The 17080-nt window shown below is 34.9% G+C and overlaps 2 protein-coding genes across 5 annotated transcripts in view; one reads left to right on the forward strand and one right to left on the reverse strand.

The window, feature by feature from the left end:
- Nucleotides 1–17080, forward strand: part of PAQR3 (progestin and adipoQ receptor family member 3) — a 153943-nt gene that overhangs the window by 92756 nt on the left and 44107 nt on the right.
- Nucleotides 1–17080, reverse strand: part of BMP2K (BMP2 inducible kinase) — a 144791-nt gene that overhangs the window by 69449 nt on the left and 58262 nt on the right. For all 4 annotated transcript variants that reach the window (XM_063808845.1, XM_009447679.4, XM_526576.7 and 1 more), the window contains exons 3-5: nucleotides 13356–13461; nucleotides 4411–4553; nucleotides 1891–2012 (exon numbers count right to left, since the gene is read on the reverse strand). In XM_063808845.1, the coding sequence (XP_063664915.1) occupies nucleotides 1891–2012; nucleotides 4411–4553; nucleotides 13356–13461 (371 nt within the window). The remainder of the gene's footprint in view (nucleotides 1–1890; nucleotides 2013–4410; nucleotides 4554–13355; nucleotides 13462–17080) is intronic.

The raw sequence follows: 17080 nt of genomic DNA on the forward strand, positions 1-17080 counted from the left end.
TTATTATAAAAATCTGAAATAATGACAATATATTGTAAACAGTTTTCCTTGAATTTCTTGTGTGAAATAACACAATTTGGCTATTATAGTCTCCTTATCAAAATATTTTAGTCTATTAACTTAAAAGTAAAACTTCCACCCTCTCAAAACTTAATTTATATATTTACTAAGGAAATTGTTTTTATGGACTCTAACTTACTTCCTTGACACAGTAGTAAATCTCTTTTGAGTTTGTTTTTATAATTATTTTAAAAGTAATCTGGTTGCTACAATCTAACTGCACTCATTAAGTATATTTCTAATACTGACTGTCATAATAAGTTATTTGGAATCAAAAGGTATTATGAATAAATATTTACCAATAGAAAACCCCCATATTTATTATGAACAGAACATTTTAATGAAGTAGTGCTCAAATCTCATGTCACAAATGCTCAGAAGATGAATGGACATCCTATATCACAGCATAATTTTAGATTTGGATTGCATCATTTTATTTTGCAAGAAGTATCTTAAAAGTCAACATTCTACTATCTTACTTTTTCCAACCACTCTGACTGGTGAGAGAGTCTGAATACTACTACTGTGGAGGAATGACCTAAGAAGCCAGAAATATAAAGTTCACCAAAACAGGATTTTTATTCACTATACCCCCACCCCAGCATCAAAAAAGTGTTGGCCCTTAATAAATACTTGTCAACTGAATGAATGGTAAGTCCATTAATTGAGCCACAAAGGACAAAACCCCTCATGAACTTTTGTTCATCGCTAATAAAACATTCAATTGAACCTTATACTTCAAAAGGCAACAGCAAGAAATAAAATGTCTAGCAGGTCAGGGATGCTTGGACAGAATCCTATACAGCAGCCACTAAACATCACAATCCAATAAATTTTTAAAATTATATACATGTATTCTCCAATAAGCCAATTCAATACTTTATTATTCTTGTATTCTTCAGGACTTTATATATTTACTAACATGTTTGTTTTTATTAAATCTAACATAATCATCATAGGCTAAGTTTCCTGAGTAGTGGTATGTAGCGTAGAAATCTACAGTATTATACAAATGGGCCAGAGTAAAATCAGCTCTGTTTGAACTATTTCAAAATATTGCAGTTCAAATGATGGCTCTGACATAGTATTAGGCAATAGAGAATTTGTGAGGAAGTGATGAAAGGCAACTCAGAAAAGGTTAACTATTTAGAAAGTCCTATTCTGAGAGATCTTCCTGCATTCTGTATCACTTTATTAAGATAACCTAAAATTTACAAATAGTTCCATTTTCTAAAAGTAGAAAGCAGAAAAGTCAGCGAAAGATTCTCACAGGTACTTTAGCAACCACAGAAAGCACTGGATTAAGAGAACATAAAGTAGATATGACATATTTCCATTCCAGAGCTTTCCAGTATATCATTACAAAGTAACAGTGATGATGCAGTCTTAACACTTTCATTTTCTACACAGTTTTCAATGCATAAAAAGTCAATCCTTTTAATATTAAATAAGAAGTAAAAGCTTAAATATTTTCAAATAATTTAACTTTTTCTTAACAAGGACAAATCCTCAGTATCAGTAAAAACAAAGATGTTTAACTGAATTCAATAATCATTTCAAACTCCCTTTAACAATTTCACTAATTACTACAGCTTATTTAACAAATTTTACAAATCTGTTTACAATGTAGACTAAAAAAATCTGCATCTATGGCAAAATATATTTCCTACTGAGCTAGATCAGACATGAATTAATCAACATCTATGGCACAGAAATATTTCAAAGAAATCTATAAATGAAATACCTAAAATTTGTATTAGCAGTGCTGGCCAGAGACTCAAGTTAACTTAAAATTACCATGACAAAAGTGCAATAAAGACAAATACTTACTTTTTAATTTCTTCTTCTACTACATTAACTCCATCTTTTTGAGGATTAAGAAATTTATTAGTGGCACTGCCAAAGTCACAAAGTACATAGTTCCCACCATCATTCAACAAAATATTTTCTACCTTAAGAAAAGAAAATCAATAATGAGTAGTATTTTCAAAGTGAAAATTAACTTTTTACAATCACTGTAAAAAATGGTTATTTGTACATACAAAGCTTATTTTTACACAATAAACACCGAAGGGTATATGCCATATACAAAAATAAGTATACATGTGCCATACATATACATATATGTGCACAGTGCACACACACATATATAGACATAAGATACCCAAATTATGAGGAAGGTCAAATGAATGGGAGCAAAAATATACTATGTCTACTGCTTCTCTTACTAAGAACAGAGAAATGCTTCTTCCACCCCAGGTTGATTTGTACAGGGGCAAAGAAACTCTAAATCCTATCTAAAACTGTTTTTATAAAAGAGAAGAACTAGTACCTGGCAGAGTCCAGCTTCTCTCTTTTACTATACTTCCAATTTTCTCCTTTTCTGACACTTAAGCTTCTTTATAGATAATAACAGAAACTACTGGAATTCCATCTTTGATTTCTAGTACCATTTTTATTTAAAATACTACACTGAAAAAATACAAATTTGACTTAATTTGGAGATCAGGGTTGTAGTAATTAAAATAAATTATTATAGTCAGTTTCTTGAACAGTAAAATATGGGTTCAGAGCCCAATCTCCTACTAACTAGCATATGGACCCTTGGACAATCTGCTTAACCATTCATGTGCATTAGTTTCCTTATGTAAAATGGGGACAATTAGAATATGAATCTGCCATATGGAACTGTTGTGAACATTAAATGAGTTAAAATATGTAAAGTGCTTAGAACAGTCTGGAATATGGTAAGCACCTAATAAATTACTATTACATGTTTTTTCCATAATGTCTTTTATTTTTATGATAGTCTTAGATAAGTAATTCATTTATTTCCATTTTATCAAAATACTGTTTCATTATAACTTTTCTTCTATATTTCACTTTAGTATACTTTTTTAAAAATTTGTACAAAATAAAGATTCAGAAAGAAATCTACTTAGAACATATATTTTTGCATAAGTTTACACATAAAAAGCACTAAGCATATAAAATATGGACAATACAAAATTATGTAGTTAAATGTCTTCTGAATTTAAAGAAGAGTCAGCTGAAGATATCAACTTTGCATGCAAAAAAATTAATGAACTATAATAGCACAAAAAGTGGTATCAAATTATTAGGGGAAATGGAAAAGCTGCATATTCAAAAGAACTAACATGAACTACACTGGTTATCCAAATTAAGGCAAGATGCCTGCAGTTAAGCATTTCAATGCTGCCTTATCTCCTACCATCATAGGTTTTCTAGATGATGCTTTCATGATTAACAGCCTATATTTTTAGTGACATTTTCTCTTTTATCTTACAAGCATTTTATAATAAACTTTCATAAAATTCTGTATAATCAGTCAGAACTGGGATTTAATCATTCAATATTTATTAAGACTCTGCTATGTATCAGGCACTATTTTAATTGCTTAAACACACACTAAAAATGGAAGAAAAAAAAAAGAAAAGTCCTGGCCCTCATGGAGCTTACATTCTAGAGGGAGAGGGCAGGAAATAAATAATAGGCATAGTACATAAGCAAATTATACAGTATCAGAGGAAGTAATATGGACTAATAAAAGGTGCAGCAGGTTAGGCTATAGTGATGGGATTCACTGAGAAGGTGAACCTGAGCAGACCTGAAGGAGTGGAAAGGGTAGTCAGAGGAATATCTAGGCATAAAGCAATTCAGGAAGAGTGATTTTTGTAATCTCAGTGTTCTTGTGGGCATGAAAGAGGACACCTGCAGTTATAAATTATATTCTAGCAATATAATGCCAGAATATTCAATATTCTTTGGGGACTTTTTTCAATGTAACAAGTGGGTACCAATATAAGAGGTCAAGAATCCACAGAAGATGAAGTGACCTTCAAGATAACTACCACCAAATTATAGAAAATAATAGAAAACTGTACTAAATTATAAAGAAATAGAAAAAGAGACCCACTTATGGTCTCCTCCAGTATCTCTTGAGAACACTTTGATGCTTAATATGGATTACAGGAAATAGGAGAAATGCTGGCTGAACTGAGAGACAATAGTGTGGAGAGACGTTTAACATATGTCAATGAAAATCACATTTATGTTCAAATGAAACCTTTTAAAGAAGCCTACTATAGAAAACAGGGATGCAGGGTAGAAGGTACAAAATCTGCCTCCACAGCCATGCTAGAAATCCTCAAAGTCCAGTAAAGCACAATTTCAAATCTACAGTCATTCTTTACATGACCTCAGGAAATGTAGAAGGGGAGAGAGAGACCAACCTCAAAGCCAGTTTTTATACTGATTTAGATGAAAATACTCCAAGAACATTTTAACTCCAACTTATTACTTAATCCATAGGAATTCTAAAGTTCTTACCTTCAGATCCCGGTGAATTATTGGAGTCTTACACTGATGCAACCTTGCAACAGCTTCACAGGTATCACAGAATATCTGTAACACTTCTGGTTCTGTAAAACCTGTCTGTAGCTTCTTATTCATTTGATTCACTACCTGTCCAGCTAACCAAAAAAGTAATTTTGAGAGGACATATTTTTAATAAATAAAGTCTATCACAAGCAAATTAAGAAATGTCTTTATGGCTTCAAGTAATGGGAAATTGGCTTTTTCATAATTCTCATGTAAGGATGCTTATTACATCATACTGTATTAATTCAATGACACACATTTTTTCACATTTTACATCTCAAGAGATCATCTTAAAATAGATAAATGTCTTACTAATGCTATTGCCCACTTTTCTTTAACACGTCTGAGATCAAAGTATATCTTATAATACTGGTTTTAAGAAATAGCTATTTAACACCATACTATTTATGGGCTAAACAGTGGTGAACAAAAATAAGGTTTCTGTTATCACAGAATTTACAGTCTAAAGGTAGAAGCAATCACACAAATAGATATATTGTAATAATTATATATCATAATAATATGAAAGAACTTATATGAGAAACCTAAATTTAAACTGTGAAGGAAGATGAGGAAGACAGGGTACCAGATCAGGTCTAAGGAAGTGATATTTGAGATTGAAGGATAATTAGGAATCAACCAGGCAGAGACTTGGGAGAACAATATACTAGCGATAGTGAGTACTATGTACAAATGCCATCAATTTAGAAAAGAATTGATGACTTTGAATAACTCAAAGAAAGCCAGTATGACTTTCTTTACAACTTAAAGAAAGCTGATATGCTCTAGGAAGCAGAGGAGACGATAAGGTGAGATGAGACTGGCAAGGCAGACAGGGATCAGCCATACTTTAAATTCTATCTCAAGAGCCAAAGAAACTTCCTCATCTGACTTTCAAAAAAATCTCATCTAGGGTTAGGGGAATCAAAAGAGTCAAAATGGGCTAAGAGGTAAATTCTATCCAGATAACAGATAATGGACCAAAATAATTGACTAAAATCAAATTGCCACACATATACCATTAAGCCCTGAGAAGGTTATATATTACAGTATAGAAATTGATAGTCTAATAATGATTCTTTATTAACAAAACGTTAATCATCATATTTTAAGAATGCAACCCGGGAGGCGGAGCTTGCAGTGAGCCGAGATCGCGCCACTGCACTCCAGCCTGGGCGACAGAGCGAGACTCCGTGTCAAAAAAAAAAAAAAAAAAAAAAGAATGCAAGTAAATATGTGATTCGCACAGAAATCAGTCTAATAAAAATTGAGTTTGGGAATTCAAAAAAACATAAAGCATTCATTAACTTGCAACTTTCCTTTAACAAGGTTAGATAAATGAACATATGCTATTTTACAATCTATGAGAAGGTACATATAAACTTGTTCCTTTTATTATTACTGTCTAAGCAATCTTGTCTTTTCTGAGAATATTTTTCTCAGAATTTTAAAGCAAAAAGAACATTAATTTTACCTATGAATCCCCAACTTTCAGAAAACTCAGGTGTAACTTGTTCAGATTATCTCACAAGACTGGGGCACCTGACCATGCAGCAACTTCCACCACTCCCTCATTTGGCAGACTCCCTGTCTTTTAATTAAACCCAGGCTTCTCTAGTTTAAGAATAATTCAACAGAATAAAAAAATGCTTTCTTGGTGTACATTCACATCCTTGAAATATCATATCATAGCTAAAGAAATCATAACCTTGAACTCAATCCACCTCTTCCAAACTTTTAATGTTAAAATAAGCAGAATAAATTTTAAACAAACTTTAATTCCCTTTTTTCTGTCCAGAGACCTTTGAAGTAGAAATCCTCAATCACAAAAAACAAGTCCCTAGAGAAAACTAAAAACTATATTTGGGCTGAATTTCAAATGAAATAAATAAAATTTCATTACTCAAAACTCAGAGTTTTCTGAAAAATAAAGCTTAAAAGAAGGTATTCTAATTTAAAAAAAAGGTAAAAAGTCAGATATGGAAATCAAACATTATATACTGAAGGTCTTTTAAAATGAGATACCCCACCTTTAAACGTGGGTTGCAACTTAGCTCACACCTGACCAATCAGGTAGTAAAGAGAGCTCACTAAAATGCTAATTAGGCAAAAACAGGAGGTAAAGAAACAGCCAATCATCTATCGCCTGAGAGCACAGCGGGAGGGACAATGATCAGGATATAAACCCAGGCATTTGAGCCGGCAATGGCTACCCTCTTTGGGTCCCTCCCTTTGTACGGGAGCTCTGTTTTCACTCTATTAAATCTTGCAACTGCAAAAAAGTAAATAAATAAAAATAAAATAAAATAAAATGAGATGCCTACAACTCTCAACTCTTTCCATATTTTCCAAAGAGGTATCATTAACCCAAAACAAAAGCTTTTTACACTCTGCCAAATTTCATCACTAACATTAAAAAGCAACATTTTTCTAACCTCTTAAAAAGGTGTTCAACAACCTATCTGAGTACACATATTACCACTTAGTTAAAAAAAAACAAAAATACAACCTATTACTCCATTTAAATTTTTGATAATATGACTTTTTTATTTTTACAACTGTGATGGTTAATACTGAGTGTCAACTTGATTGGATTGAAGGATGCAACGTACTGATTCTGGGTGTGTCTTTGAGGGTGTTCCCAAAGGAGATTAACATTTGAGTCAGCGGGCCGGGAAAGGCAGACCCACCCTTAATCTGGGTGGGCACAATCTAATCAGCTGCCAGCACAGCCAGAATAAAAAGCAGGCAGAAGAACAGGAAAAGACTAGACTGGCTTAGCCTCCCAGCTTACATCTTTCTCCCATGCTGGATGCTTCCTGCTCTTGAACATCTCTCCAACTGCTTCAGTTTTTGCAGTCGGACTGGCTTCCTTGCTCCTCAGCTTACAGATGGCCTATTGTGAGACCTTGTGATTTCATGAGGTAATACTTTATATACATATAAAGCTCCCCTTTATATGTATATCTATCCTATTAGTTCTGTCCCTCTGTCCCTGACTAATACAACAAGATTTTTCAATTTTATCTGTAGTAGATTGCATTATTGGCCCTAAATTTTCAAACTTCACTTTTTACATGCACTTTGTCATGTAACTCTGCAGTCTGTCCCAATAAATGAGGCAGATAAATTTCCTGCTCTTTGATTTGGGCTCAGTCATGTGATTTTCTTTGGCCAACAGAAACAGGTAAAAGCGTCAGTGTCCTAGTCCCAAGACTAGGCCTTAAGAGGCCTCATATGCTTCTACATGCCTTCTTATGTTTCTATCATCCACATGAGAAAACCATCCTCAGGACAGCTTGCTAGTGCCAGAAAGAGGATGACGGACACGTGAAGCAGAGCTACTCCAACTAATCCCAGCTAACCACTGCCATGTGAGAAAGCCCTGCCAAAATCTGCAGTGCCACCCAACCAAGCTAAGTTGAAAGCAGCTGGCCCATGGATACGTAGGTGATAATAAACGAAAGTTATTTTATGCTATTGAGTTTTGGAATTTTTTTTAATTAAGCAAATACTAACAGATACATAATCCATGGAAACATATGTAGAATACTTCCTAAAAACATACATTAAAAATTCATAAATTTTCATAATTTACTCACAAATTATTCATACAATAATATAAATGTGCTCAAAATACCAATACTGATTTCTGGAAGTCTGAGACCTAAAGTACATAATTTCTCTTTAAATCTATGTATCAAAATATTAGCAAATAAAGCAGTACCAAACCACGAATTTACCAAGACAAAAGATGATTACACTTGACAGAAGATGATGGTAAACATTGAATACCTAAAACCACGTAAGGGGATATGAGCTATATAACATATTGTTTTACTCTCTGTACAGTTTTATCCCTACATAATAAAAACCAATGTCCCTGAACTGTATACATTATATAGGTTCCCTTACTAAAATACCTTAATTGTTAAACAATTTTATGTAATGCAGTTAGCTGTTACAGAGGAAGTAAGTGGAGAGTATTTAGTCCTCTATTCTCTGCCCTTCCAAATCTCTCCCCAACCATGGAAGAAAAAGGAACTTATCTAATTGATTCATCTGAGAAAAGAGATCATGCATACTCCATTGAGAAAATTGAGCATACTCCATTCAGGCCTTCTGGATTTCTTCTATTAAGAAATAATTGCCCACTTAGAGGGTGCAACTGATCTGTAATACATGTAGTAACCTTAACAGGTAAAACATCCGAAGAAAACGTCGAACAAAAAAAGAGAAAGCATGGTTTGTCCATGTCCCCACCCAAAGCTCATCGCGAAATCCCACATGTTGTGAGACGGACCCATCGGGAGGTAGCTGAAACATGGGGGCAAGTCTTTCCTGTGCTGTTCTCGTGATGGTGAATAAGTCTCATGACATCTGATGGTTTTAAAAAGGGATGTAAAAGGGACATTCCCCTGCACAAACCCTCTCTGTCTGCTGCCATCCACATAAGATGTGACTTGCTCCTCCTTGCCTTCCACCATGATTGTGAGGCTTCCCCAGCCACATGGAACTGTAAGTCCAATTAAACCTCTTTCTTTTGTAAATTGCCCTGTCTCGAGTATGTCTTTATCAGCAGCGTGAAAATGGACTAATACAGCAAGGAAAAGAAAAAAATTTAAAACTAACATTAGCTGGCCACACTGGTTCTGCCCTTAATCGCAACACTTTGGGAGGCTGAGGTGGGAGGACTGCTTGAGGCCAGGAGTTCCAGACCACCCTGGACTACAAAGTGAGACCCTGTTTCTACAAAAAATTAAAAATTAAGAAATTGGCTAGGCATGGCCATGTGCATCTCTAATCCCAGCTACTCAAGAGGCTGAGGCAGAAGGATCACTTGAGTCCTGAAGTTTGACTTTGGACTCCAGTGTGGATGACAGAGTGAGACCTTGTCTCAAAAACAAAGAAAGAAGGGTTAGGGGTGGAAAGAAAGAAAAATGGATACACTGAAATTAATATCCACAGACAACAAAAGATTTGCAGCTAAAACAAGAACTAGGTGTATTTTTCCCCCCAATATCTCTGCATGGTAACAAGGTGTACTTTAGCAAAGAACACTGAGAGAACACGAAAGAGTCAAGCTGGGAGTGGTAGCTCACACCTATAATACCAGCATTCAAGGAGGCCGAGGCAGGTGGATCACTTGAAGTCAGGAGCTCAAGACCAGCCTGGCCAACATGGCAAAACCCCATCTCTACTAAAATTACAAAAATTAGTCAGGTGTGGTGGTGCACACCTGTAATCCCAGCTACTCAAGAGGCTAAGGCATGAATGAGAATTACTTGAACCCACAAGGCAGAGGTTGCAGTAATCTGAGATGGCACTATGCACCCTCTAGCTTAGGTGACAGAGCAAGACTATGTCTCAAAAAGAAAAGAAAAGAAAGAGTCCTTGGAAATTAAAAATAATATAATAGAAATACAAAATTCTATAGAAGAGCTAAAAGATAGAGGAATGCTTCCAACAATAAAAGAATAAAGAAAAGGAAAATAAGAAAAGAAAATCAGAGGATTATCAATCTAGAAAGCTCAGAACATTTGAAAGAAAATGAGAAGTCCAGTAAGAGAACAGAAAATGGAAGACAAAAACGCCACAAAAAGCATACCAAAAATGACACACAGTAAGGCACGTATATCTTGAAATTTCAATACGTTGTAGATAAAGGAAAGATTCAAACTAAAAGTGTCTATGGAGAAAAGATGTCACATAGAAAAATTAAGCAATCACAATAACATCAATTTGTCAACAACACTAAGAAAAAAGTGGAATGATGTCCTCAAAATTCTGGATCAAAATTATTTCCAACCTATAACGTTTTAGCCAGCCAAAGTAACAATCAATGTGGGCACTGAATAAAAATATGTTTATATATGCAAGGTTTCAAAAATCCTTCTCCAAAAAATCCAGTCAGAAAGCTACTGAAAAACAAAGTCTTCCAAATTAGGGAGTGAAAACAAAGGTGTGGCATAAGTAGCAGGGAATCCAAGACAGAAGGGAGGCAAAGGTAATTTCCAGAAGGACAGCTAACTGCTGTTCAAAATTAAGCAGGATGATCGAAGTCTCCCCAAGGGGTGTTTTTAAGGGAAGAAAAAATGAAATCAAAACAAATATTAAAATGTCTAAACATACTGCATAATTATTTTTACTTTTTTTTTTTTTTTTTTTGAGACAGAGTCTCGCTCTGTTGCCCAGGCTGGAGTGCAGTGGAGCGATCTTGGCTCACTGAAACCTCCACCTCCCCGGTTCACGCCATTCTCCTGCCTCAGCCTCCCAAGTAGCTGGGACTACAGGCGTCTGCCACTACACCCAGCTAATTTTTTGTATTTTTAGTAGAGAAGGGGTTTCACTATGTTGGTCAGGCTGGTCTCGAACTCCTGACCTCTTGATCCGCCCGCCTCGGCCTCCCAAAGTGCTGGGATTATAGGTGTGAGCCACGGCGCCCAGACAATTATTTTTACTTCTATTGGAAAATGCGGGACTAAAATATTAATATACATGAAGAAAATTAGGCAAATGAAAAACGAGGTAATTACTAATTCCAGGAAAAAAAAAGGATAAGAAAATACAACTACAGACACCATTAAATGGGAAAATAAACACTGATTTGGTCCAAAACCTGAGAATATCTATACTAGAAGTAAAATTCCTATCTTTTCTTAGAGACAATATCTAAAACATCAAAAGTAGCACTAGAAAACTTTCTTTCAAGAGCCTCTTCATGCACAGAATTATATACTTCCCTTGATTCTCTAAGTCCTTTCTCTTTTGTACCCTTAAGAAATCACTAAAATTACTGATTCTCTTTTATATAATGCAGTGTGGAAATATGGAAGTAAATATAAGAAACATCTCAAATATTTTAAAGGGACTACCTCTGAGAAGAGGGATGAGGCAGGAGGGTACTGATTCAGCCACAGCTTAAGATATTTGACTTTTTTTTTTTTTTTTTTTGACACGGAGTCTCGCTATGTGCCCAGGCTGGAGTGCAGTGGTGCGATCTCGGCTCATTGCAAGCTCCACCTCCCGGGTTCATGCCATTCTCCTGCCTCAGCCTTCCGAGGAGCTGGGACTACAGACACCTGCCACAACACTCGGCTAACTTTTTTTTTGTATTTTTAGTAGAGACAGGGTTTCACCGTGTTAGCCAGGATGGTCTCGATCTCCCGACCTTGTGATCAACCCGCCTCTGCCTTCCAAAGTGCTGAGATTCCAGGCGTGAGCCACCGCACCCGGCCAACTATTTGACTTTTTAAACCATATATACAAATTACTTTGATAAAAATTTTAAATTTCATATACCACAGAGCTTGATGATTTGAATACCGGATAACTATTTCTAAAAAATTTTTAAAACAAAACAATGCATTCCTCAAAAAACAGATATGATCATTCTTCTACTTTAAAATAAAATTTGCCCCTAAAACTTGAAGGTCATTTGATTCCCCTTTTAAGATGTCTTCTAAGTGACAATTAAATTTATCCAAGGTTATGATTATGCTTGATTCAAGTATCTTTTAAAAGTTACAAGTAGTCAAGGGCTACGAGTAAACTCTAAGAATTAGCACTATAAATGGTAGAATTCAGGAAAATGGGGTAGAAAAAAATCAGCATCTTCTCCTAAAAGAGATCACAGTACAGTACTTTATAGTAGAGAAGATAAGATATAAAGAAAAATCAAGAAACATCTGGTTGTTAAATATTGTGTATGGAAATAAGTTACAAATACATCACGGTAGGTATTGTAACATTGATTCACTTCATTTCCCCCATCCTTCCCTCCTTAAAATACTGCAGTAAACAAGATCATATTTTTTCCAACATCACCATCATCCCCCTCTTTTTCCGCAACCTTCAGGAAACTGTAAGAGTTTCTGGGATAGTAATTAACAATCATTACTGTCTGAAGAGAATGTAAATGTAAACCAGGGCTCCCTAGAACCACAAGTGCCAAATATGGCTTGCAAGTTTGTAGGAAATAGAATATTTGCCTCCACCTTTCCACACATTAAAATTTTTAAGGCCAGACGCGGTAGCTCATGCCTGTAATCCCAGCACTTTGGGAGGCTGAGGCGGGCGGATCACGAGGTCAGGAGATCGAGACCATCCTGGTGAACATGGTGAAACCCCATCTCTACTAAAAATACAAAAAATTAGCCGAGCGTCGTGGCGGGCACCTGTAGTCCCAGCTACTCGGGAGGCTGAGGCAGGAGAATGGCATGAACCCGGGAGGCCGAGCTGGTAGTGAGCCGAGATCGCACCACTGCACTCTAGCCTGGGCGACAGAGTGAGACTCCGTCTCAAAAAATAAATAAATAAATAAATGTCAGGAATTTTTTTATGATGATGATGATGATTAAGGTATGCTATACAAGTAAATATTTATTTTAAAACATCACATTAGGTCCAAATAAAATGTGATTTTCTATATCTAATGTTTACAAACACCACCAAGAGACTACATAAAACAGGTTTATAAAGTCTATAGATCAAAATGCATCCTCCAAATTTGTTAAATTTAATGTTTACAATAACGTAGTAGAGTTCTGGAAAAATCTTACAACATTAATATTGACATATTATACTCTTCTTGGTTGGATTACAGAAGAATTCTATGGAGAGCAAGAACTGTAACTCTGTACCTGCTTAGATTTCCTATTTTAAACTCAATATCACTTTTCTCATTCTGCATTTACGTGCTCATATCATAACTGCAGCAACTATGACTAGGTTTTAAATAATGTTTTAACAATATTCCTAATTAGATAATGAAAGGTAAGATTACAATAAGTGACTAGAATTAGTTAGCAGCTACCCTGGAAATAACAAAGATACCTAGTAACCCATTTAAGGAGAAACTTTTTATTACAGTACAAATGCAAAAAAATACTTACCTCGACAATATTCCATTAAGATAAGGACTTCCCATACATTATCACTAATTGAATTAACAGCACAGTCCAAATAGCCCACAATATTTTTGTGACCAGATAGCTCTTTCTGGAAAGAAAAAAAAAATGAAAACTGGAAAATGTACATTTAGAGGTATAGAATTAGTAATGGTTTGAAGCCTAAATTAATGTAAAGAATTTCAAAAGGTAAGAATTAGGCATGAGTACAGAATCTAACATATTTCAAGCAAGCAAAGGCTTCTATGGTTTCAATAAAAAGTGTACCTGCATGTGACTGTAATTTTCTAACAGCAAATATGAAAATTATTTTTAAATTGAACTGTGAAAATGGTTCACTCAAAAGGAATAGCTCCCAAAAGTGTACAAAGAACTTGAGAATAAAATATTAGAACTTTTATTACATTTGTTTTTATCTAAAAAATAAAATAACTAAGCTCCAATATTTATTAACAATTATATTCTCATTTATTTTGCCTGCAACATATTGCAATTTACGTGTAGCTATTACATGAATTTATAGACACATGCACTTCTAACTAAATAACCTAAAAAAATGAATGAGTGGCTAAAAAGATTTCTAAAAAGAAACCATAAAGATAATGCTAATACAAATATAAGGAAATAAGAAAATGAAACATCTGAAACTTTTGTGTCTTTTACAAAATAGTCATCAGCGTACAATGAGGTTAAGAATAATAATCTACTCTGTTCTACTGGGAAATTTAAAAACAACTATTAAAAATATTATTTAAAATAAATTTACATCAACTATCATTACCAATAAACCTAGTTTTAACTATGCAATGTAATTTGAAATAAGGGCTAAGGGCCACTGAACATGGGAATTATTTATAAGTAAATATATATAATGGGGATGAATCATCAAAAAAGTTGACAGACACCATTCTAAAGAACTAATCTCCCTAAAAAATGTTCAAAAGCGCAAGATTTGAGTGTGCTGCTCCTTATACATCATATCTCTCAAAATCATACAAATTCTATTGAAAGGAAGAAAGAAGTCTTGTACAAAAGTACAAGACTATAATATCTTGACTCAAGTTAGTTAGAGAACTTAGTCTAAGCTTCTCCATCATCTTGAGGTAAATCTTTTCACCCTTCTAGCTAACAGCCTTAACTGTACAAAAGTAAATGCCAAAGCCTAATCATCTCTAATCTAGCTAAGGAATACAGAAAATAAAAGCAGAATTTTAAAAAGTCAGATTGTGCAAATGCACTTATTTGCTAACAAAAGGGATTGTAATATGTGTGTTAGTAAAGACGTTGATACAAAATAAGAAATCCCCCTCTTAGCAGGTGGATAAGTACGACTGACATTAATAACAAGTGTTGGCAAGAATGTGGAAAAATACTTTCCTTAGAACATAAAATGGTTCAGCTGCTACGGAAAATAGTCAACATAAAAGTACATATAACCCAGCAATTCCACTCCTAGGTATATACCCAAAACAACTGAAACCAGGTACTCAAGCAAACAGATGCATGCACATATTCATGCCAGTATTAATTATAATACCCAAAAGACAGAAACAGCCCAAATGCTCATCAAATAATTTTTTAAACTGCATCAACAGATGAATGATAAATAAATTGTGTTACAGACATATAACGGGATATTATTCAGCCATAAAAAATAAAGATGCTATAATTATGTGAATTTCACCTCAACAAAACAATCTTCAAATATATATATGCACCTGTGTCTGTGTTTGTGTGTAAGCACTCAAAAAACCATGGAGAAAGAGAAAAGAGGATGAAGAGGAGGGGAGAAATGGGAGGACAAGGAAGAAGAACAAGAATAAGAAGCCATCCAGAGCACTGAGCATATGTAACCCTAGAAAAGGAGGAAATTTTTATTCTACATTTTTTTAACTACTTAGGCTAGTTAAGTTAGAGTCACTGAAGTTTTTACTGGCCTATTAAAATATTTTTCACTTTTCTTAATACTTAAAAATAAGTTTTCCCTTGTTGAAAGATGCCTTGCCATTAATTACAGAGGTCACAGAAAAACAATCAACATTAGAGCATGATATTAAAAGTGAAAAACAAAACTAATTGTTGTTTGTGAATAAAAACACAAACAGTGAATGCACAGGAACAGTAAACACAGAATTCAGACGGTAGGATTTTTTTGGATAAGGAGAATAGCAAAGGTGTACCTCATTTTATTGTGCTACATTTTTAAAAAGTGGTACTTCGCTTTATTATGCTCTGCAGATACTGCATTTTACACAAATTAAAGGTTTGTGGCAATCCTGCATGGAGCAAGTTTATAGGCACCATTTTTCCAATAGCATGTGCTCAGTTTGTGTCTCTGTCATATTTTGGTAATTCTCATACTATTTCAAACTTTGCCATTATTATAACAACAGTTATGATAATCTGTGATCAGTGATGGTTGATGTTATTTTCTAATTGTTTCATGGCAATACAAACTGTGTCCATATAACACAGTGAACTTAATAAATGTTATATGTGTTCTAACTGTTCCACCGGCTAGCCATTCCTCAGGCTCCCCCTCTCCTTGGGGTTCCCTCTGTCATAAAACACAACAATACTGAAGAGTCCCACAATTATCGTTTTAATCAAAAGCTAGAAATAGTTAAGCTTAATGAGAAAGGCACATGGAAAGCCAAAGAAGCGCGACATCTAAGCCTTTTATTACACCAGTCAGCCAAATTTTGAATGCAAAGGAAAAATTCTTGAAGGAAGTTAAAAGTGCTACTCCCATGGACACACAAATGGTAAAAAAGCAAAACAGCCTTATTGCTGACATGGAGAAAGTTTTAACGGTCTAGACAGATCAAGCCAACCACTACATTCCCTAAAGCCAAAGCTTTAATCCAGAGCAAAGCCCCAACTGCCTTCAATTCTATGAAGGCTGAAGAAGTGAGGAAAGCTGCAGTAGAATAATTTGAAGCTAGCAGAGGTTGGTTCATGAGGTTTAAGGAAAGAAGCCATTTCCAGCACATATTAAGTACAAAGTAAAGCAGGAAATGCAGCAAGTTATTCAGAAGATTTAACTAAGACAACTGATGAAGGTGGCTGCACTAAACAACAGATTTTCAACATAGACAAAACAGCCTTCTATTGGAAGAAGATGCCATCTAGGATTTTTAGAGCTAAAGAGAAGAAGTCGATGCTGTATTCAAAATTTCAAAGGACAGGTTAACTCTCTTGTTAAGGGCAAATGCTACTGGTGACTTTAAGCTGAAACCAATGCTTACCTTGCCATTCCAAAACTGCTAAGCCCTTAAGAACTATGCTAAACCTACTCTGTTTGTGCTCTATAAATAAAACAACAAAGCCTGAATGACATTACATCTGTTTCCAGCATGGTTTACTGAATATTTTAAGCCCACTGTTGAAATCTACTGCTCAGAAAAAAAGATTCCTTTCAAAATATTACTGCTCATTGACAACGTACCTAGTCACCCATGAGCTCTGACGGAAATGTACAAAAAAATTAATACTGATGGCTGGGTGTGGCGGCTCTTGCCTATAATCCTAGCATTTTGGGAATCCAATGGGGGGCAGATAACTTAAGCTCAGGAGTTCACGACCAGCCTGGGCAACATGGTGAAACCCCGACTCTACTAAAAATACAAAAAAATTAGCCAGGTATGGTGGCACCTGCCTATAGTCCCAGCTCCTCGGGGGGCTGGGGCATTAGAATCACTTGAACCCAA

The sequence above is a fragment of the Pan troglodytes genome, chromosome 3, assembly GCF_028858775.2.
Source record: "Pan troglodytes isolate AG18354 chromosome 3, NHGRI_mPanTro3-v2.0_pri, whole genome shotgun sequence".
NCBI classification, from domain to species: domain Eukaryota; kingdom Metazoa; phylum Chordata; class Mammalia; order Primates; family Hominidae; genus Pan; species Pan troglodytes.